Source organism: Aythya fuligula, chromosome 12, assembly GCF_009819795.1.
Source record: "Aythya fuligula isolate bAytFul2 chromosome 12, bAytFul2.pri, whole genome shotgun sequence".
NCBI classification, from domain to species: Eukaryota; Metazoa; Chordata; class Aves; order Anseriformes; family Anatidae; genus Aythya; species Aythya fuligula.
Genome location: NC_045570.1, coordinates 11,438,126 through 11,462,551, shown reverse-complemented (window position 1 = coordinate 11,462,551; position 24,426 = coordinate 11,438,126). Strand labels below are relative to the sequence as shown.

Below are 24,426 nucleotides of genomic sequence, written 5' to 3'. Positions count from 1 at the left end.
GACTTTTCCCTGCACACAGGTTTTCCAAATCTTTCTTGTACAGGGAGACCCAAAACTGACTTCAGTGTTCGAGATGTGGGCTGAATGAAAAGTAATAGTCAGTTCCTATGATGTACTGGCTGCTATTGTTTTGCTCTTGGTGCAACCCACTAAACTGTCTTTGTTGGTGCCAGGATGCATTGTTGAATCATGGTTAGCTAATTGCCCACCAATTTTTCACATACTTCCATCAACCCTGCTACTATCTGGCAGGCAGTCCCTAACCTGAATCATTGCAGAGAGTTAGTCCATCCCTGGTGCAGTGCTTTGCATTTGTCCCCTGTGAATTTCATGAAGTTCCTGTTGGCCCACTCATCAGGTCCTTCTGACTGGCAGCCCTTCCCTTGAATACACTGATGGCACCAGTCAATGTGGTGTCACCTGCAAACTTTATGGAGATGCTCTGTCTCCCTTTCCGTGGCACTGAAAAAGATATTAAAAAGGATAAGTCCCAGCACAGAATCCTGAGAGACTCCATTCACGACTGGCCTTCAGGTAGCTTTCTAGGTTTTAGAATATTGTGTTGAGGGATTTCAGGAGCAGAAAGTCTCACTGGTTTATTGCCAAGGCTCATGAAGAGGGTGTAGGACAAGAATCTTTGGGAAGCAGGCATTTCAGGGAATGTGCCTTTGATTATAGATGAAGTTCTACAGGCAAAACAAACCACATAATGGCTGAGTTGACTTAGAGCAGAAATGCTTAAAATTATGAAAACTTATCATGAAAAAAATGCAAGATGGTGATAGGTCTTTATTATGAAAGCATTATTAATTGAATTCAAAGCATTACAAGTGTGTTTATGAGTTCAGAAAAGTTGGGTAGCTGTAGTTAAACTGCTGAAATTCAAAGAATTATTATTTTAACAATTATTCATTCATACTCTTAACCAGAATACCTGGCAGAATTTTCCATCGCTAACTTCTTTTCTAGATACTATGTAATTAAATTTCCCTTTTTCCTTGCACTTTATCTTTCAGGCTAGTTTTTTCTCTTTTTTTTGATTGATAGCTTTGCTTATGCGTTTGCATAATAAAATGGTGCATGCTCAAATAGTTCTGGATATCGCAAGCCTGACTTGCACAAATAGCTCCTACCAATATGAATAGTCCTACTGACTTCAAGGACTTAATTTGCATGAGTAACGGTTCCAGCATTGGGATCTTAATGCGTATGTCTGCTTTCCATTATATGTTCAGCTTTCAGCAGCTTCAGTGGAGTTCCATCTCTATTACAGGGGACAAATTGGGCACCAAGAAAGATGTAATTTTCTTTAGCGATAAAGCAAAAATCTGTTAAAAAGCATATATACATATTGCTAAAATCCTTAAGGTATCATGTACAATATGAAGTCAGTGATGGCTTAAGTTAGTTTAAGAGATAACAACTTCAAAGAATCATTAAAAAAAATTAATATCAGAAATACATGGCACAGAGAATTCAGCTATGGGAAGCGGGGGAGTGATGTACTGTAGTGATGTAATAAAATATACATTTAAATATACACTGCAGATCAAAAAAAAAAAAAAAAAAAAAGAAAAAGAAAAAAAGGGGCAAGGGAGAGCTGCAGGAAACATAATCTCTCAGGAGGCTTGGTGCAGGCCCGGCTGCAGTCGCCCTGAATCTAGCAGGCTCCTGATGGGTGCCCCAGGGCCGCGGAGGCCTCAGCTCCCCCTGGCGGAGGGGCAAGGCCCGGCCCGGCGCTGACAGGAGCCCAGGGCCATGCCAACTCCTCTCAGCTCACCTCGCTGACTAAAAAGTCTCTGTGCGCATAAGGCGAGACTTACTTGTCTTCATTTTTTAGATGTGAGAGGGTTTCTCACTCTTGAATTTGGCTGAAGAAAGATAGGAATGTGTCCCAAAGCAAACACGCCTTTTGAGGCCTCTCACGTTTGCGTTTGTTTGGGGATCCCGTCCCACAAATGAAGATGACTTTTCTAATTTGCTGGTCAGGGAACACTTCCCAAAATATCCTCAGACAAATTTCCCGGAGTGTTGTGTGTATACATGTCACAAATGAGTGACACAAACATTTTTAAGATGTACGTTCATTTCGAGAACTAATTCTCTGTGAGCAGAATATTTACTCCTTCATGGTGAGTCAAATCCAACAATCAGTACAGAATGCATCTGCTGAATTTTTTGAATATAAAATACATGTGTATTAACACATGGTTCTCTATGCAGTCCCACTGGGACTACTCGTGTCTATATCTTCACAGGGCTATGGCTTGTTATGGTGCAGCTATTCATGTAGCTACAAATTTATATCTAATATGTAGTAATTATTTTAAGGAGTTTTGGAATTCTTAAGTACAACCCATACTCATGCTTCTGTAGCTTAGGTGGTTTTGTTTTGTTTTTATATATTTCAATGCATTAGATTGTAGAATGTTGTTTTTCATATAAACTCGGCACAAGGTTTCAACTGTTGAAATAACTACAAACATGTCCGTTAGCAGTGTTTGGGGCACAACGAGTGCTTTAAAGAACTGTGGTTAATGTGACTATTTCCTCATATGCAATTAAAGAATAGTTTCTTTTTAATGAATTTTTATTATCAGTAGTATGTCAATAATGTAGGTTGAAGTATGCAACAGTATGCTTTGGGCCAGCAGCCTGATCTCCTTGACACTGAAATTAATCTGCACTAGTGTTTCTGAAAATAAAGGAATTGCTTTTTCTTGTGAACGGAGAACTCAAATTGCCTCATACTCTGTTAAACTTTGTTTTAATAGACGAGGATAAACTGCAGTGAAGTTCTTAAATACTTTCTGAGGGGTAAAAAAGCAACTCTGATTTCTCTTTCAAACTTTGAAGTGCAATCACACCTGTTTTTAAGGGGTAATGAATGTATCACCAAAGCTGCATACACTGTCAAAAATCTGTTGTTGTTCAGGAAAATAAAGTCTTAGTTTTTCTTTAGAGTTCCTTTTGTGAGGGATAAGCTAATTTTCTTTTGTTTTGTTTTGCTTTGCTTTAGCTAAAAAATTAGGAATTACTGATGTGCCAGCTGAGGTGGTTACTTTTATTTCCCATGCAACACAAAACAGATTAAGAACAGTGATAGAAAAAGTAACAGTGATAACTCAGCACCGCATGGAATCGTACAAAGTAAGTGTGCAAATAAAGCCATTGGATATTATATAATGATGCAAAGTAGCAAGATTTTTTTCTTTGCACACAGCAGGTGTTTTGTGTTTGTTTTCTTTGAGTTTTAATCTACCTCAACAAATAGAAAGTGATGATGACACTGCTTGCCAAACATGTCTTTCTTCTGTATAATAGATTTTGTGTGTAAAATTATGTTTTCCGCCTTCTGTGCAGAAGTGTCTAGCATGGAACATCTGTTAAGCTGTTTCTGCTTGTGGATAGTGACCGAGACTGTTGATTCTTGATGTCTTCTCTTTTGACCAAGATAACCATTGATTTTATCAAAATTGCTTTAATATATAGGAATCTATAGTAACTGTACATGTTTTTCGCTCTGAGAAATCCTAATACTTTGACATCAGAGTACACTTTAAAAGTTTTGGCCCAAAACATAGAAAGCTAAAGAATACAATGATAAGCCAGAAATAAAGCTGTTTTCAAATTGGAGGAAAAAGCAAATTTGTCTTAAACCAGTAAGTAAAGAATTCAGCTATAACTTCTTCACTGAAATTAAACAATTGTAGTCTCTTTAAAAAGAACATTTCAATATAAAATGATAATCTGATCCCTTAATAGTGATTTTATTCTTGAAAAAAATTGAAATAATTTAGTTGTCTTAAACCAGAGGGAAAATTTTACTAAGAATATGAAAACCAGTTTGAAATTAAAATAAATCAAACACCTTTATTTATTAAAAAGAAACTTTTTTTAAAAGTTTCTAGTAGTTGTTAAACTGATATAAAAGTAAGATGGTAATTATCATAATTGTGTGTTGTGTCTAAGCTGTGCTTAGATTTCTTTATATATATTTATTTATATATTCTTTATGTAGAAACACTAGACTTTTTTGGTCAAACAGTTTTGGACTGAATCTTTGTCCACCTATTTCCCAAAGCTGGGTCACATTTGGACTAATTATATAGGGCATTCAGAAGAAAATTTTTCTTTGGGGTCTGTGACAAGAATCAACCTTTCTGGGACAGAAAAATGGATTTAAAAGGTAAAGGCCACTGTGTCTATTACCTAAATCTCCAGCTTCTCTTGCGATTGATGGATACATTCTACCGTCTTCTACTAAAAGAAACAACTCTTTTGTTTCTTTCCCATATTTTTCACCAGCTTCAGTGGTCTGAAATCCCTCCTTCCTTTTCCCTAGGATGGTGTCTTGAGACAAAAATGCTTCAAGTGGTCTGTGTTAAGCATTTAACACATTTAAGCATAAAAAAAATAAAGTTATATTAATTAAATAATTGGATTTTAGCTGAAAAATTAACTTTAGGCTGGCTTCATTCCCCTGAGCTTAAATTTTTTTTTGTTGTTGTTAATACAATGTAAAGATTTTTATGTGTAACACTTAAAGTCTTCTTTAGATGCATAGTCTTGATGAAAATGCATGTTTTCCTAAAATATTATTCTTACTTTACAGGATGATGAGTGGTATGAACAAGCTACAGATGTCCGATCACAGCTAAAGTTTTTTGAACAGTTGGAGCGTTTAGAAAAGCAAAGGAAAGATGAACAAGAGAGGGAAATCTTGCTAAAGGCTGCCAAGGTATCTTTTTTCTTATATTTTTTAAACTATTTAACAATTCATAGTCTTCAAACAATTATTTACTTTCTTGAAATATGTTTCAGGAATGGATTTAAGTTCTTATAACAGAAAGATACTATTGTTGCGACACCACACCTTTAATTTACTAAGTCACGCTGTTTATCTGTGACGACACCAAACCTAGCTGACTGGAATGCTTCTGTATTCTCAGGAAGATTACACTTCTGAATATGATGAATTCTTGTTAGTACAGGAGACAATGGCTAGCATTTTCAAAACAAAACTTGGTGAAAACATTTTCAGAATTGCCTTTGAAATTTAATAGATGCCAGTGTTTCTGTGCCATTTGAAAATCATAGGTTACTATCTTGATATTTAATCACAATTGAGTAGATGATTATGGATTTTGGAGGCTTTTTAATTCCTCAGTTTCTAGAAATTTGTTTGAAATTTGTTGATTTGTTTATTTTAAATAGTAAGTGTCCCAGTATACATATATTTGGTGTTCTACTCATCCATATATAGCTGCATTATTTAATTGAACCATGCCTGTCTTCAATTAACTATCAATTCTTCTAGAGCTATTGATTTGTAACATGAACTCCAGAGACTGAATTTTCATATGCACACAATACAACAAATAGAGGTGATACTGTTTCAAGACGTATGCATAGATAAATCTCCTGTCCAAAACTGCAAATTTAATTACATTATACGTATAGTACATCAAATGGCACAAACAGCAAATAAGCTATCCCCTTATTTGAATTATTCATCTGTTGATTTACATTTTCATTGATTTTTTTTTTTTTACATTCTAAAGAGATTGTATGGTACAAGTCAATGCTCAGTGGTAACACTTAGTCTTGTAGTCCTTAGTTTAAAAACATTTCCCTGACTGGACAAAGCCATACACGGGCTGATCTGAGACTGGGTTAGATGACTTCCTCTTCTCACATCCAAACTGAATCATGATGTCATGTTCTTTGGATTCTTGTTTTTCTCCTGAGTAATGTAAACTCCTATGAAGTCAAGATTTAGGAAATAAATAACAAGTTTGATTCTTAGAGATTATAAAAAGAGCAAATTAAAGCATTATGCCGAAAACATAAAGAGTCTTCTACTTAGCTTAAAGAAATCATCTTCTTGAAAATAATGAATATGTAAATCAGCATCATAACCAGAAAGTGAGAGGAGACAGCTTGGCATAAAGACATGGCATACTAGAAGAAAATATGTGAAGGTCTTAAAAGACAATAAAACCACAAAATAGCCATGGAAGAAAAATGCTGATCTATCAGCATTAAGGGTTAGAAAGAGAAGTTGAATATATTGTGAAACTTCTGGAAGGTACTTATGCAAATATTGTGATTTAAGTTTTAAATGCCAGGTTGTAATTGAACTTAGATTGATAGTGTCTTTCCCTTATGGAACATTCAGCTGGCTCTCAGCCATTCTTTTTGGGTAGCTTGACAACCTATTACAAAACTTAAGTAGCACATAGTTCGGCAAAACATGGTCAGGTTACAACTTTTTATTTTAAATATTATGTTGTTCGTGATTTCCTTAGAATCTAAGTTGCTGCACAAATGCAAGATCACCTGTACTGTTTGAGATGTTGTTCTGAATTCCTATGTATTAAATCCTTGACTGGGATTTTGGACTTTCTGGTCTTTTGTGATCTCAGTTGTCTAAGGAGATGGAAGACTGTGGAAAAGATGCATTAATTGTAAGGAAACAGTTATTTAACAGTTAAAAATATATATATAAATCTGCCCTAGCTGCTCTGATAGCTAGTGATAAAGAAGGTAACCATTTCATGTCTGTTCCTGGCTAATTGATTGATATTTGTGTCTGTGAAGTAGGTAATGGCGGTGAACTGGCTGTGAAGACTGAAATACACCTTAAAGCAATAATGTTTCACAGATCATGGCATTGTTGTCACCTTGATAATGTTGCACCCTTAAAGGTTGGGATTTCAAGGTGAAATCTGTGTTTCTGTTTTTTCTATAAATGCTTAAATCTAAAAATCATATATATATCTATATATAAACTACAGCTTCTTAATGTGCCATTTAGACGGTGATCTTTTATCCTGCACGTTTTGACATGTTATTTTACAACAAGTTTATAAAGAAACTCAGCAGAATAATTTTAGAAGTTCCAAAATTACCTACTAGTGGTACCTAACCTTATTGTCTAGTATGGAACAGCATGCACAGGTTTAACTTGCTTAATGAAAGTTCTTTTTTAATTAAGTATTTACACTTTGAAGCCTTAATAGCAACCAAAGTCGAAGTATTCACAAAGAATAAGATAATGATGAAGGGAATATTTGGGGCACTGGAGTGCATAATCTAAAATAATCGTCGTCATTAGGAACAAATGATGGAAAATGAAGGAAAAGATTGAACCGAAGGGAGGAGTCTGCATGAATCTTTGGAAAGCCTTGATACCAATTTGGTAATTTTGCAGTAGAATTCAGTAGGGTGTAAGCATTCAGGAAGATATGTAAAGGATGGTTACAGAAAGTTTTGGTTTTGAATGTTTTTGTTGGTGTTTTGGATTGTGTTTCTTTTTGGAGAGGAGATAAATATTTGATACTAGTGTTCCGATGGATCTGCAACCAGTTGTTACAGTAGGATATGAGTGTAGAATGTGTAAATAACACAATGGGGTAGATTTTGCTTCAGGAAATGTCTTGGGAAGAATGAAAGAGAAAATCAGATGGGGAGACCAGATAAAAATGATCCTAGGCTTCAAAAACATTTGAAAAAATTTTGTCCTTCTGAGAAAAAATACTATCCAAATTAAAAATAATTGTGGAGCTGCAAGAGTATTTTTAAAGCAAAATAGCAGTATTATTTGTCTTGGTAAGTGAGCAAATAGGACATCTTATGTACTATGCCTGGAAAGTAGTTGAGAAATAGAAACTTAATACCACAAGCTTAGAAAAATAATGACTGATGTTCACTTTCCAGTGAGGTATTTTGGAGGAAGACAAACTTGACAGGAAGATTCATAAGGTATACTGTGTAGTAGCAATGCACTGTATAGTTTATTTTTAACTTTAATTTATTTTTAGTTAACTAAAAAACAAGACTATATGGTTTCAGGAGTTAGCACGATCTCATATTCCTCAGGGGTAGGGGTCTTTGCATCATGACCCACAATATATGTATACCAACATAGAACGTATGGCCCAAAGAGTTTTTGATTTACTTTCTAGCAATACTTTTCTAATAAAAGTGTTTCAAGATATATTGATCACCGAAACTGTGAGATCCAAAGTTGTCATCTGCTAGGACAGCTCCTGTTTAAAACATTCAGGTATGATGAGTTAAATACAGAAGCTGTACAAGGAGATACTACAACTACTTTGATTATCATTACTTTGGGATTATCTTCCCGATAAATTAATAACGGTAAAGGAATAATGGCAAAAGGAGAGGCATCTGGGCATCGTGTGTGTGTGTGTCTGTATATATGCATATACATATGCAAGGTGGACTTTCTTTAAAGAAAATATGTGGGAGAGTCACGCCTTTCCTTTTTTTTTCTTTTTTTTTTTTTCTTCCTAGTAAGAACCCACTAGCTGTTGTTTCCACATGTGTGCATAAGCAGGGGCCTTTTGACTTTGTCTTTGGTGGCTGGTATGGGAAATCAGAAAAAGAGCTAAGGAAAGTCTTAAGATAGCAGAAAGGTCAAAAGCCAGACTGAAATAACTTGAGGAGTTTACCTTTACGTTTGACATGGTGTGTGTTGTGTAGACATTCTAAAAACACAGAGTGCAGGTCTTGCTGCAGTAAAAAATGCTTTCATAGCTATTCACCCTTGCTGCTTTCATAGCTATTTCCAAAATCTGGAAAATGTAGGTTGTGTGTCAAATAGAATGAGGTTCTGGTTCTGAGGTAGTCGTGGAAATATTTCTGGCAGCAGGAAGAATAGGAGTTCATACTGGATTATTCTATTTTGATTTTATTTCTGAATTTGTGTTTGGAGAGAGATTCTTTGTGTAAGACACGCAGCTTGGGGTTATCCTTGTTTTCAGAAAATCAAGAAATAATACTTCTATGGTATAATTTATAATAAAGCTGATAACATGAAAATTACTGTGTTATTTCATCTGCTCTAGCTGGCTAAATGCCTGTTTTTTATCAAATTTAATGTGATGATTTTCCAGTATATACATTCTATTGGTGTATTATTTTGAGTGTTTTGTCTTAGTAACACAAACCTGTCTGGTTTGGAGTTCTTAAAATTTAAGTACAGTTATTACAGGAGTAAGATCTGCTTTGTGGTCTCTATTCTGTAAAAAGTATAATTAAGTAAATGGATTTTTTTTATGTTGTTTCAAAGTTTAGTAGTATTTATGGATGATACAGATTTTGATAGCACCATAGATGGAAGTGCTTTTTATTGGAGAGAGATCACTGAAACTTGGCAATGCAGATTTCCTTGCACTGCGCTGTCACGTGCACCTCCTTGTCATTACTTGAAGGGGCTATCTCTCTGAGCGTGAGATGAGTTCAGTCGTCATGCCAATTTAATCATTTCCTTCTCTTCTGAGAGTACAGTTGATGTAATGCAGCTTTTTGTGAGATGAAGCGCTCTCTGAACTGAAACTTGTAACTCACTTCTGATGAGAGGAGAGCAAAGAGTGAATTATTGTGTTGAGATAATTTTCAAAAATTTGTTACTTCAATTTTAATGATTTTAAAATGAATCTTCTTTTAGACCTCTACTCTTGCATTCCACCTTGCTGTGGTCGTAGCTCTGAATAGGGTTTTACCCTCAGCTATGCTGCTTTTAACTCTCACTTTTTATTAACAAAGCTAATGTGAAAGCAAAGTGTTTCATGTTGCCAATTTAATTTCTTTAATTAAAAGTGAAAGTTATAAGCTGGTACAGCCGTGGGTGAAGTTCTAATGTCATCAATGGGGAAAATAGGTTTAAAATTGAAACTGTTGGCACAGCAGTGCCTCTCCATAGTACAGCACCTGCAGTTGTGACTCTTAACTTTATTTAATGAAAAAAGATGAATTTGAAGCATTAAAGACTTCCAGTATATGTATTGGGAAGGGTGAGTAGAGCTGTGGGTGCCTTAACTAGGAGCAGGTGTTGCTAAATGCAGGCAACAAGCGTGTGTCTAGGAAGAGAAGCCCCGAGAGCTTTTCAAACATGGGTTTAACAAGCTGAAGACTTCAAAATTATTCTAAATCTAACAGAAAACTTGTTGTTGTTGTTATTACTGGGGAAGAAATGTAGCAATAGTGCAGCTTTGATTTTACAAATTACAACAAAATACTGAATAATGGTCCTAGTTCAACACATCAGAAGGACTGTTAGTCTGCTCATCTGCATAGATGCAGAGAGTATCCCCCAGTTTAAAAAATATATTTTTTGCATGTATTACGGTGAAGTTGTAAAGATATTCTTTTAAAAATACTTTTGATTTCTAGTTTAAGACCATTGTATGCAATACAAAATGCACTTCTTAAAACTACTCTGTTACGTGTGTAATTAGATGTCTGTTTTTGTGGCATTCTTTCTTAACACAAGCAATGAGAAAAACTGAGGTTTGGAACATTAGGGAATTTGGTATCATGTAAATGAAGCCCAATATTTCTAATGTGTTTTGAATACACACATTTAACATATGCTGCTTTTCATACTTTCAAAGTCTGATATTTCCATAGAGCTAATGTGATCTATGCAGTTTTCAGATAAATAAGATAGCAAGTTCTCTAACACAAAGCACTTTCATTCTTAACAATTAAAATATCAGGCTGTCTGGTCTAATAAAAGTAGCTTATGTTTAGGAGAAATGTTAACAAACCTGGTTTGGTGAATATGTTCTCAGCAGGAGACAGCATTTAATGTATTTAAAAGTATGTTATCTGGTTATGATCAGTCCTAGGTTTCTCTAAAATTACTATGGGAAGCTGGCTTGCTTCTAAGGATGTTTATTCACCAACATGAAAATGTATTACATAAACCTAGCTTTCTTTATTTACAGATATAGACAAGAAAAATAGAGAGGGGTGGGGAAGAGTCATGATGAACTCCTTGAAATTATGTGACTAGGGAGTTCTGTGAGTGGTGGGTGCTTCTGAAGCTTTAGAAGAAACAAGCATTGGTGCATTAAAGGATTTTGGAAAAACATGTTTGACAAAGCAAGTGAGATGCAGCATATTAACATTTGGAAGTTACAGGCGAAGGAGAAAGCAAGACAAACTCAAGAGAATTAGATGTCTTTGAAGAAAAAATTGAAACTTGAATGAAAGTAAAAGAACAATTAGCCAGTAGCTCAATGAAACTCAAATATTAAAATATTTGGTGAATAAAAATGGTGAGATATAGGGAAGAGCTACAAGAACTGAGTAAGAGCAAATTTGTTCAAACTCTTGAGGAAGGAAAAGATGCTTATGTGTGGAATGGAGTGTAAAGAGAAGCCAGTGACATTTTTAAAGCTTATCTAGGCACCTCTATTAAGTTTGACATTTTTGTTTGCTGTATTTGTTTTAATCTGTGTTACATCAGCATTGAAGAAGCCTTTTGTAAGTTATATTAGATGATAAAATGAGGAATTGATAAAATGAGGAATTAATAAAATTGTTATTGTATATCCTTTTTATTTTCCTAACACACTTTAGTCTTCATATACTGATGATTTTATTTCTCTAGTTTACTGATTTCCAAACTGACATGACAGTCATCAAGAAAGCATTTTATTCTCAGCAATCTTCAGTTGGAAAACTATTAAAATTTATCTGAACACAAAAAGAAACTGATAGCTAAAATTCTGTTATTTTATTAGTGTGATCATTACACCAGTAATCACACTTAACACTTTATAATCTGGGTTTATATATCTAGCATCACCTAGTATTTTAAAATACCTAGTATTTCGATTCATCATTAGTGATTAAATTCCTGTATTTAATGTCACTCAGTAGCTGATAGCCATTTTCATCCAAGTAACAATTTCTATTAATTTGTTATGAATAAGCTAGAGGTTTACACAGAATACATCGGCTTTACTTTTTTGCCTACTTTCAAGGTCTGCTTTCTCCGATTATCCTGAACTCCAGATCTACTTTTATTTGGTCAATTCCTGAAAAACAACCAACCAAAGAAAAAAATTATTAAATGTAAAAAATTCTTTAAAAAAAAAAAAAAAATAAATAAACCTGTAGTACTTTGTAGAGTTTTTCCCTTCACTTATTGAGCCCAGGAAATGTAGATGTTATTTTGTATCTCTTGCTTTGATTTTTCTTACAATGTCCCTAAATACAACATAGATCTGGTATGTTTTCCAGGATTCTTTCTTGTAGAAACTTGGTAACAATATTAGAAGTCTCAGCTTGATTCTCCAAGGACTTCATGCTTTCTCCTTACGCTGAAGTGCTTTTAACTTGTGCTTTACATTTGGCAAATGATTCAGCTTCATACAGTAGTATGAATACACTTTGTATCTCTGTACTTCTTTCACTGCAAGACTTGGAAGGCAATAGAAGTTCGTTGTACTTTTAATAAATTTATCATCAAAAAACATGAAAGAGCTAAATATGATTTCCCATGCAGCATATTGGAGAAACTGAGGCACACAATGATTGTACTGTCACCACAAAGTGACAGAGCAAGGACGTAATTCAGCTTAGTTCTTAAATACTTACCCAAATCCATCTCCTAGAGAAGCAACTCATAGCACATACACACCTTGATAGGTAAAAATATAATCAAGTTCTTAGTAATTACTCTACAGAATAGAGTCCCAGCTCTCTGGCATATCCACATAATTTCCTGAATATGTGTATTTTTGTTCTTTAAACAGCAACGAGGTCAGATTAGCTGCATTTTCTTTTTGTCTGACCACAGCAGTTAGAAGCAATCTCAGTCTACATAAAGTTGGAGTTTCTTTCTTGGTTGGCACAACTTACATGAGAGCCTAATTCAGTCGTTAGCTATCTACAGATTTTAATTTCTCATTACTGTACTCCAAATGCTTTCCTGTCAAACCACCTTTTATGCTAACAGGCACAAAGTCACTAGTAGGTGGTGGTGTAAAGTGAAGCTAAGGTGCACATTGGAAGAGTTAAGTACATCTTCTAAAAATCCCTTTATTGTTTAATTTGGACGTGCTCTATTAGTGTGTTGTATGTGTGTGCTATATTAGGTGAAAAAATAATCTCAGTTCAGTAAATAAATAAAAAAAGGGTAAATAAAGGATAGAGAAATCTGAGTTATTGTTGCTGTGTCTGCCAAGACATAGCCAAGGTTCTCTCCAGGTAAGTCAACAATATCATATGTCCCTCTACCCTTAAAACATACCTTGCTTTGGTTTTCTTCACGAGTTTCTAACTTCTGAAAATAATATGTTATGAAAAATTCAAACAATGGGAAAAAAATAAGCCTATGTAAGTGTACAAATTAACATGCTTCCAAGTTTCAGGTCTGTCTTTAACCTAGAAAGAGGCAGAGAAAGGAGAGGACATAGGAATTTTATTCATATATTCATTTTATTCATTTATTCATGTGTAAATAATATCACTTTAAATCTCCAAGAAATACTGAAATAAAACAATTACATCTGTCAGATGTCTGGGACAACAGTTTTCCGTGGATGTCACAAGTTTTATTGTAGCTTCTTAGAACTTTCTTTGGAACTTTTTCTAAAAACCGAGAAATTGTACAATTAAAGTAGTATAATAATGCATATATTATCGACCTCTGGAGTTTTGAATTTCCTCAATTTGGGTATACTTAGTGAGCATAAATAAAAACTCAGTAGTTTTAACATATGGTTGTAAAACAATGTATATCTGCAGATATGTACTATTATGGGTTCTTACTGCACTTAAATGGTTATTCTTAATGCATTTGTTGAGCTATTCCCATTCCTGAAAGAAAATATAAAAGGTGCTATATAGTATTATGTGTTCTGTTTAAAAAATGCCAACATTAATCAACTTTAATATTAGTAGTAGTACATGAATGAGTTGAATTTTGCATGCATTTCTATTCTGTACTCAAAGCAAGCTCATACAGAATGTAACATCTTTATTTGTGAAGGCTTACTATCTGAGAGGGTGACTTTACAACTGTTTTCTGCATGTTCTGTGCCAACAGATTAAAAAAAGAACAACTGAGTTGTGAACTGTAAATTATTTTAAAATGATTGATTATGAGGGGTTTAAATTAAAAAGATCAGATAGGGGAAAGGGTGTCAATTCCACTCTTGGAATTATGGAAATTGGGAAAAACATAGTATTAGTGCTTTTTAAAAATAAAAATAAAAATCTGGAGTAGGTCTTATTTACAACTGAATATTTAACAGTCTTTTTGGTGAGGCCTACAGGTTTGAAATTGCACTTCTATGAATTTAAGCAACCCATCTTTCACACCTTGTGTCTTGTTCCCCTTTCTTTGCTATTTTTTAACTTACTGCAACAGATGAGGGGTTCTTAAACCATCTGTTAACCTTTTTTCCCCATTTTTTTTTAAACATGTAGAGTCGCTCAAGGCAAGAAGACCCAGAGCAAGCTAGACTGAAACAAAAAGCAAAGGAGGTAAGCAGAGCTAGAGATCATTACACTTGACATTTCAAGGCTTGAACATATTAATTTTTTATGCCTTGCTACTTGTATATCGTTAATAAAAATCTGACTAAAAACTTTTTAGGATGTATTTGTTGCTTTGCCTTTGATCTTAATGTTTGCAAACTAATACATTAATACATGTGAAGCCTAAGGAGATTTTATAAGAGAATATTTCCATACATTACATTTTCATTTCCATTTTAGGTAGCTGTAGCTTTTGTTGGGTTGTTGATGACAGCAGCATTAGATTTTGGTGGAAAATATATGCCTTTGTCTTTTTGTAAAATGTCACTTTCTCAGAAATGTGTTACTTAACAATTTTGTTCTGGCAACAGTCTTTCAAGTAAGGTAATTGCCAGTCATTTTCTCTGTGGTGGGATTAGGCTGTTTACTCATCAGTCTACATTAGAATAATCTAAAAAATATCAAATAATTTCAGTTGAAGTTTTGATACATTATTGTTAGAGTAACATTTAGTGAAGTACTGAGTACTTTAATTTGCTGTAAATGAGAGTGGCTGTCCTTTGCTTAAGGCATTTTATAGCTTAGGATCAAGTTGTGACTTAAGCCAATTAAAAAGACTAAAATATCTATCAGCTGAAAGTCATTTCTGTTTTAAAAAAATTAGCAGCAACATATACAGCAAACTCATGCTGTTTTTTTCTTTAGCTAACTTATTTGGGTATATGCATTAGAAGGTAATAATGATACATTAGAAGGTAATATATACAGAAAAATGCATATAACAAGTTCTTTCTATTGACCTGTTCTTCCTGTTTTGTTTCTCTTCTGGCAGTATTCTGTAGTTCCGTTAGCTACACAGAGTTTATATATGTAGCAGGCAAAAAATCCAAGTACATAGTTGAGTTTTGTCTTTTTTCTATGTGATTACTTACTATGTGATTACATAGTAAGATTTGCTGAAATGAGTTCTTGTAAACTTTAGGCCATGCCTTAGTGTTTCCAGTGTTGGCTTTGTCAAGTATTCAAATGAAATAGAGTAACAACGTAATTTGGCAGGAAAAGACACAGCATTTTAATACTACTTTAGTGCGTGGCCAGTATATGCAAAGGAAGACTCAGATTTGAAAATATGTGGAAATAACTGATGGCAGGCAAAACTTGCATTTGAGCTGAGTACTAGAAGTGCCATGCTGCTGGAAGTGAAAGAAATAACTGCATTTCTTGCTGCCGCAGTATTTCTGTTCGCTGTAATTCTTTTTTGGTCACTGGAAACTTGGAGAAGCAAAGGCAAATTCCAGGACTAGAAAAACACATTTCCTAATAGTCAGAATGAAATAGTGGCTCTCTTTATAGCTGTGATGGAAGATTTGCACTCTAGCCAGGGCTATTGCTTTTGGTGTGACTGTGGGATTACCTCTCCCTGGTATGAAAATTTGGAATTTCCATACAAGCTGCATTTCTTACCCACTAGAGGGAGTGACATGGTGCTGACATATGAATAAAAGCATGTGTATGAAATTGTATTGTAAGTAATAATGGTATTAATAAAGAGGTAGTGAATATTTTGGTGGTAACCTAAGTAAAAATGCTCAGATCAAACTGATACGTGATTTTCAAGTAGTGGTGTTCCTGGATACGATAACGTGTTTGAGTAAGTGCAGAGTACTAGGTTTTCTGTTTTGAGTGCTGCACCCTATTCTTTTGTACCTTAGCCCTGCCTTTTTTCCCACCCTTGTAATGAAAGTGTATAATTTTCTGGCACCTTGCCTCTCTCTGAAGTTGAATTTCATTCCACATATTTGAAACCATAAGAAATATAAGCATGTCTCTGTTTTTAGTAATTAGGGTTCTAAGTCTCTTTCTTCAGCTAATTTAGAGACTTTCACTTAAAATATTTAAATATATTTAATAAAAACATATTCTTCTGCGTTAACTTCTGCAAAGGGGAAGTGGGATTGACAAGACTGTAGTTTAATATTTTTTATATTTTTTCTGCATTGGATAATGATTATATGCCTATCCCTTAGTTGCATTGATGAAATTAAAAGAAACAACAAACACACGCAAAAATGGATTTTATAGTACAAATGGTTCATTAGAGGGTCTTTTGCATAGCTTTGTTATTTGAAATTAAAAGTTTTGAATCTACTTGTACGAAATTGTATAAATTTCAAAACTTCACTGCCAACTGGACTACTCTTAAATATGCATGTGACCAGTACCTGAGAGAGAAAACAGGTTTCTTCTAGGTTTTGAATGACCAGATGAATATAATACTTTCAGCTTTGATAATAAGTTGAATTTGAAACTGCATTTCTGTGATGTCTCAAATATTGCCTGAAGACCCTTGCTGCTCAGGTATTCTTCTGGCCAGTGGTAAAGTGGCTCCTAGGTTGTGCTTTAGGAAGTATAAGGAGGACATCCAAAAAATCTACAACATTTTTAGCTTGTGTTACATATTCAGCGATACAATTGTCAGATAATTTTCTTATCAGCAAAGCAGCTGATAATTTCATTATTATGAAACATATAATGTTATAGGCTTCATACTGTGCCTGCATTTGAACAGTGACACTGCATTCCTTCTACTAACAAAGCAGTCTGGAATGGTCCTCTCCAAAACTGTGTGTGATTAGTACTATATCCTGGATCCCTGCCACATAGAAATGGGTGAATATCTAAAACAAATGTAACCAACGTATGAAGTCTAAGAAAAATAATGTAGACCATAATGGGAAGAAAACTAGTCCTAAGTGAGCTTCAAGATATTTACTGAAGACAAAAGTCATAGGGAGGAAGTTAGTTTAGAAATGAGTTTGGTAGAATGATGATGATTTTATTTTTGTTCAGTAACTCTATCATATTCCATTTATTAGCCAGACCTCAGACCACTCTGCATATTGTTTGAAACAAACTGCATAAACCAAGTTTAAATTGCGTTTAAATACTTACCAAAACAAACAGAAGGTCCATCTACGTATGGTCTTACTGCAGAAACTAGACATAACAGGCAGGTTTCATTCACACACAGACTTGCACTGTTTTAGTTAAATCAGTACAAACCCACTCTTATTTCAGTTTGATTGACTTATTTTGCTTTAGTATTAGCCTGTTTCAAATGGACTTGAGTGAAAGCAGTAGGAGAATGTGCCTGTGGGGGTTTATGTTGCTTAAAACTCTCCATTTACTTTCACACTTTTAAATTGCTACAGCTTTCTATGATTTTGTAGTGGACATTACGTGATTTTAATAGTAAACTTATTTAACTAGTGAAATTATTTTCCACTGAGACTATTTCAGGGAACTATTTACATTGTTTTTAAACAAATTCTGAAACATATAACTCTCAGTACAACTTGATATAAGAAATAACATAATTTGTGAGCAATGTCTATTTCATACTGCATGAGTAAAGCTTTTAAAATTAGGTTTTAGAAAATACACTTTGATTTATGTTGTCTGTTGGAAGAATACTGTCACAAGTCACAAATGCAAGTTAAAGAAAATGAGTTCCCTAATTTCTATTAAAAGGGTTCATTAAATAGGACATAAAACAAGCCATATAACTGATAGCAGGAATAGATTAAGATTAGGAATAATTGAGTAAACACCTAGTAATTAATAATATAAATCTCTTGAAAGAGAGTTGGAGGAGGTAAGATCCTAAACGTCCTTTCTATCATGGCTATTTTTCTACATATTCAGTATCTGTTGGCTAAAAATCTTTTAATTTAAAAGTGAAGTAGCTGAGTTTGTTGATCCTGAAAGATTAACTTGGTTAAAATCTTTGTGTCATCACCAACCAAGAATATTGCATAATAATAAAAATTTAAACCAGACACCATAAATGTCTGGGCATGTATCCAGGACCTAGATCAGTTCGGATAACTCTCAGATGAATCTATTCTCAGATGTACTCGTTAAGCATGCAAGTGAAATCTCAAACCTGTTGATATTCATAATAGAAGCCTTACTAATTTCATGGGAAGCCAGAAGACAGTCCATTTACATACCTTTATCAGTGCTGATAGCCCATCTTTCTACAGTTAGATGTAGTCCTTTAACAGTAGCATGTATTTAAGCAGGTTGCTGCTGTGACTGTTACACTGGCAAGGAGCTTTGGAAGCACCCAGTTCTTGTATAAGCTGACCAGGGGCAGGTTTTTTCCATAGTCCTGCATCATTGTGGAACCCATTCCACCTGGGTGCTGTCATCCCCCATGTCTGCAGTGTCTTCTGTAACTAGAAACTTGTTTATTTAAGTTTTAAATTTAGAAAAGTGTTCTTTGCTGAGGTGTACGTGCAAAAACATCTGGGCTGTTCAGAGAGAGAGTTCTGTAAGAAGCCATAGGATCCTTCTCTCACTTAAAAATGCTAATGAAATGTGTACATAATATGTAGATTTCATGATGTATATCTTACATAGTTCTAAAACTGCCTTTGAAATTTTAAACCCCACATAAGAACATAAATTCTCTTCGCAGAAGTACTGAAACTCGAGTGTTATATATTTAATTATATTATGAAAACAATTTTATTCAGAATAACTTCTTGTCACAATATTAATATTTATCAACTCAATAGGAGTGGCTTCTTGTAAAATATTTAAATAATAGTCTACTGCAGTTATCCCTGTTTTCAAAAGGCATTATTGAAATGAGAAGCAAATGAAAAGGATTTTGTTTGTTTTGGTAAGTTCATTTATTCACCTTTTTAGTGAAACTAAAGTACTTGCAGATTGTACCAGTAATTCAGTATATTTGGTGATGTGATATCTGACGCCTTCTATTATATCATAACTGACATACAAGTATTGATTCAAAAGCAACCATCTTCTCTTAAAAGGTTTCTTATAAAAATTCCACTGAGACATGGAGCATTTGGACAGAAATAAGTTTGAATTAAACTTCCATTTAGCTCTGTAACCCATCTGAGGGTCGGTAGATGGAAGGAAGGAAAAACTATGAGTATGATAGCTGAAGTAATAAAATACTGCAACTGAAATACAGCAATATATAGGCAGCAAAGAGTCCTCAGAACTTGATTGTTTCATAAATGTTTTACTGCATCAGGTTACCAATGCTGTGGCCATGATACAGGAGGAATGCCAGTGGTTCTGTCAATACATGCAGGAGGTTATCTAAGTCACTTTGTTTACACGTTCCCTTTTCCACAGTTTTATTGTTTGTACCCAGATAAGTGCTAACACTATTTCAGTACTAAGTCTGTGCAACACTGCTGTGGATTTGTCTTTAGAGTACAAGATTCTCCTGAAGTTATAAAGTTGTTGCTGTGCCTTTAAATGTTAATATTAAACTTGCATCTTAGAAAGAAGTGGTCTTGTCGTTATCAGTCAAAATACTTTCATGAAAATCCTGCTGCGTTATCAAGCTTACCGCTTTTATGTTAAATGTATTTTTTCCTTTTGAGTAGAGATTACTTCAGATGTACAGATATATTGTGATAACAGTCACAAATTTTGATAACTGGAGTTGATTGTGAACTCCTGGGAAGGACAGGAGAGGAACAGTGTTACATTTGCATATGCAAATACTGCTCATGAAGAAACAAGGTTTAACTAATAACTAGTAACAAATTTATTGCATGTGATGCTCAGTGTGTAGATCTTCAAAATTGGGTATTAGTTTAAAGATAGTAGGTATTGCCAAAAAAGTCTCCCGTGTTTCCAAGGATAATGTATTACCCCTACATGAATTCTGGAAGTATTTAAGAGCTTCATGCAACAGTAGTCTTACTGTTCGGCAGAACTATTTGCATATACTTTTGTAAAATTGAAGTCCATGACACTTCCAGCCTGTTTTCCTGTGGTTGGAGCAGAAGTGACGGCAGATGTTTGGCTGAAGATGAGGTGTGGTGTTACCTTTGCTGTCCAGAGTTAGAAAACTGGGCAATGGACAAAAAAGATACCATGGGATCAAAGGAATGAACGTAATGCTTTCCAGTTGAGTCAAATTGTTTTTATTCCTGCTTAAGTAAAATGTATATTAATTAGAATTGAGTCAAGGGCTAGATTGGTCTTTTTTCTAACCCAAGCTTGACCCGAGATTACCTCATTAGTCTAGCAGAAATCTAAATTAAAACTGATCCTGTCCAGCACAGTAATTTCCTTCTACAAAATCATACTATTGGAGTTTCATAGTGGTACATGATTTTAGTCTACCTACAGGGCTTAACTCTTGCTTAGTTAACAAAAAAACTCATTTTGTGTGACTGCTGCAACTGTTGCTTTTAACATTATAAAAGGCAAGTGTTCTTTTACTGATGTATGAGCTAAACATGTAGCCCTTCTTAACAAACTCTATTTTTGTATCTGATACCTTTTCATAATATAAGCCAACAACTCTATTTTTGTTTATCATGGTTATCTAGAAAACTCTTAGAACTTAATTTGACTCCATTGCTAGATTTGCATACAAATTTGAATGCTTTGTGTGAGAAGGATCAGTTGTATCTATTGATTTGTTGTGCTACCACACAGACCTGTGTCAGACTTGTGAGTCTTTGTATCCTGTGTGTTTATAAGCAAAGCAAAAGGAAACAGAGAATGGGGACTGATGCAAAACAAAATGCGACGGGTAAGAATGACAGCAGAAAGGAATGAGAAGTAAAGAGATGTAGTCAAGTATTATTAATTGTTTAACTGGTGTCTAGTGTCACGATAAAAGTGATTTTGGAAGAGATATTTAAAAGACAGCAGCCCTCAGTTTAACACAGCAGCATTGTAATTTCCTTAGGTTTTGTATAACAAGTGTATCTGTACTGATGCAATCTGCTACTTAAGCCAACAGCAGCTATGCAAGCAAATGAAATACAGTAATAGTCTTAGCTTTCTTACCAAAAGGTTCCCATGTGGCTCTCCAAGAATTTGAGGAATTACATAGAACAAGTAACAGTCATATACATTTATAAAAGATAGCTTTTCTTTTCTAGATTTTTACTTGATTTTACAAAATTTCAAGTGTGTACTCTAATTTCCGATAAAACTAGTGAGGAACATTTGAGACTCATTCCCAAATTAGAGTTTAACTTTGCTCTGAGACATACTTGGTTTATGTTTGAATATTTCCCAAAGCACAATAGCTGTTCTAAATTCTGCTCAACCTAATGTATTTAACTTTTTAAAAAGCTGAAAAGGAGGCAGGGGAGGGGAAATCCATCTCTGTTGTTTACATTGTCTTCCAGATCGCATACAGGCGGATGGAGTCCTGCCTGCTAAGATTGTTGTAACAAGTAGTCTGTTATTATAAAGTAACAGGACTACTTAAATACAGATTTCCAGAACTTGGGTGTATAATGGGGCAAGCTTTCTGCAAGCAATCTCTGGAGCTGAAAGAGGCGTTTTTGTATCTCATCAAAATACTCCAGTAGGAACTTTCTCTTGTCAAATGAATACTGTGAAGGTAGTGTCTGACTTTTCCACTACAGGAAGGTAACAGTAGAATTTTCAACACTTCAGATCTGCAATTTTTTTTCTATGTCTGTAGGAAAAAAAAAAATAGTGATTTTGGATTTTTGAAGCACTGCTGAAAAAGTGGGTGGCAACTAAGGAGGTAGCAGTGCCCTTTTTCTAACCACTTTTGTGTGCCCAGACAGAGAGCTCGGAGAAGAGATAAGGGAACAGTTTTCTTCTACCTTTCTGGAGCAAGGTTTGTGATAAGGATGGTTTGGCTTTGCCTCTCCTTAGTATCAGCAATTGCATCTAGAGGTTCCATGAGAGGCAGTGAAGAACATATTCAATGGTACTTCCTTTTCCAAAACATTTTTTTACATCCTTTTTATGCATTTGAATATATATATATTTAGATGCACATCAGATCAGTTTCTTAAAGATAGACATGAAGACTGAATTTCCAGTTCTCTTTCTGCCTCCAACCTACTATAGGTCTTCCTCAGGTATAAACAACAGCATGCTTTATTTGTCACTCTGGCACAACTTTAAATAAATAAATAAAATCATTTGGAGCAAGATGTGAATGTGGAAAAATCATATAACTGTTTTATGTAAACACTGCAGCAGATTTAATTCCCTGCTGATCTGGCAAAATAATAGCGCTTTAGACTTTAGAATATGATTGCCTATTTAATAAGCAGAGGGCAGCAAATGTCAGCTGTGTCTGGTTGTCAGAACCTGAAGAGGTTGCTGGGACAACAATATAAATTGTGAGCTGTCTTGGTCCCTTAGTCAAGCCTGCCCTGTGATACTGAGGCTTGCAGGGAGAGGTCAAGGTGTACTTAGGCTTCAGCCTGCAGGGCAAGTTTTCCCCCATCCTCTGTATGCGCATTGGTTTCTTACTCCAAAATAAACCTGAATGAGGGCTTTAATTCTGCTGCTGAGCTAACATGTTTGTAAGCCCTGTTTGGCAGCCTCTGAGCGCCTGAGGCGGCACACAGCTGCCAGCTTTCATCTGCCCCCAGTTCCTCCGGGCGCTGCGAGTCACATGGTGTGACCTAAGGGGATGGAGACGCACCTACTAAATCTTCTGTTCCTCTGCCCACTCAGTCTGGGTACTGCACATTGCACCGGCAGCAGGCAGCTGGCCATCAGCAATCAGCTGCATACCTCCTGCTGACAAATCTTCAGTCGCTTTTCTGTGCAAGACCCACATACGGACATCTACCAGTGATCCCCACGTCTACTCCCTGTTGTAGGCTGGAAGGGCATTTGCATGTTCTGTCCTTTTACAATGGAATGCATACACTTGGTAGCTTGTACTGCATTTCATGAAATCTGTGATCTGTTTCTAGCCTGTTAGTGCGAGATGAAAGAGTTTATAGAAGCAAAGTTAAAGTTGGAACTGTAGTGGTAAAATTTTAAAAAGGGTAATTTAAAACTTCCTTGCCAGCACATTTCTGAGAGACTTGAAATATGTGTGAGTGATACTTTTGTGTATTTCCAAGTAATTTATAAGATACAAAAGACATTAATTTTCACAGACTTCTTGAAGAATATTTTGTTTAGCACATTATGAAATTAGACACAAGTAATCTGATTCTTTAAGTCTGCTTGGTAAAGCCATGCTATAATGTTCTTATAAGGTTTGTCAGCATCTGTCAGTGTGTGCTAGGATGTGACAATGTATGTTTATGTATTTATACATGTATGTATGTACTGTTTAGTAATGTTAACATTAGCTTTGTTGTCACTGTCAGGTAGTTTGTTGTGGTAGTTTTGGCTATGGAACCTTCATACAGTTAACAGTAGGGTGAAAAGCAGCAGTTTTGACTAAACATTTCCGTACATAGCTGGATTATATAAGGACATTTCTCTTCAATTGCAAGTCAAGTGGCTGGTCAGTAACATAAGTTGAGGTCATAAAAGGTGGGTTAGCATCTATTTCCTGATTTTAGTTTAGTCTTTTCATTAAAAAGATCTTTGTGTCAGCCTGTGAAAGTCTACCGATAGTTGCACCATCTCAGTTGAATAATGAGATATTGCTCAACATACCCTTACAGCATATTTCCCTTCTTGTAATAGTATATTTTAAATGAAAAAATGTATTGCTGCCACTCACAATGTAGACAGTATAGTTGTTTTTCTCTCACAGGTGTGTTTACTAAAGATAGATATGATTATCTCTAAAATGTAGACATTTGAAAGGCATTATTGCATTTTTTACTTTATTAGGCCGTTGACTAAGGATTGGTAAGACCTTTGTTTTCATTTAATGTCAAATTGTTGCTCGGTTGTGGCTAACTTCTAGTTTTTCTTGGAAATGGTTAGGAGGTTGTGAATGGGGTTTTCTAGAATGGGAAAGTACGTTATGTATTTGTACCTATGAGTTTCTGTACACTGAGGTGTTATAGTTACGTTGAGGCTGGTATCTCAGTATTCTGTAGGACTGAAGTGAAGCAAATTGAAAAACAGTATGATGCAATTACAGTTCTAGGTTTACTGACTCTGCACAGCCATGCAAAAATCTGCATTGGCAATTTGAAGTAGAGTATGTTCCCTTACACTTCTGTATCCTTTCCCTTTACAACTGGTAGATCTATTTTTATTCACAACAGAAACTTGAATTCTTGAAACAGAAGCAACAACGTGTAGATTTCTGAAAATCTTTGTTAATCTTCTTTTTTGACATATCAGTCTTGTGATGTT

General features: G+C 34.9%; 1 protein-coding gene across 1 annotated transcript in view; it reads left to right on the top strand.

The window, feature by feature from the left end:
- LOC116493826 (transcription initiation factor TFIID subunit 4-like) overlaps positions 1-24,426 on the top strand; it is a 143,588-nt gene that overhangs the window by 57,842 nt on the left and 61,320 nt on the right. The window contains exons 11-13 of the mRNA XM_032195371.1: positions 3,020-3,150; positions 4,616-4,741; positions 14,257-14,313. Coding sequence (XP_032051262.1) covers positions 3,020-3,150; positions 4,616-4,741; positions 14,257-14,313 — 314 coding nt within the window. The remainder of the gene's footprint in view (positions 1-3,019; positions 3,151-4,615; positions 4,742-14,256; positions 14,314-24,426) is intronic.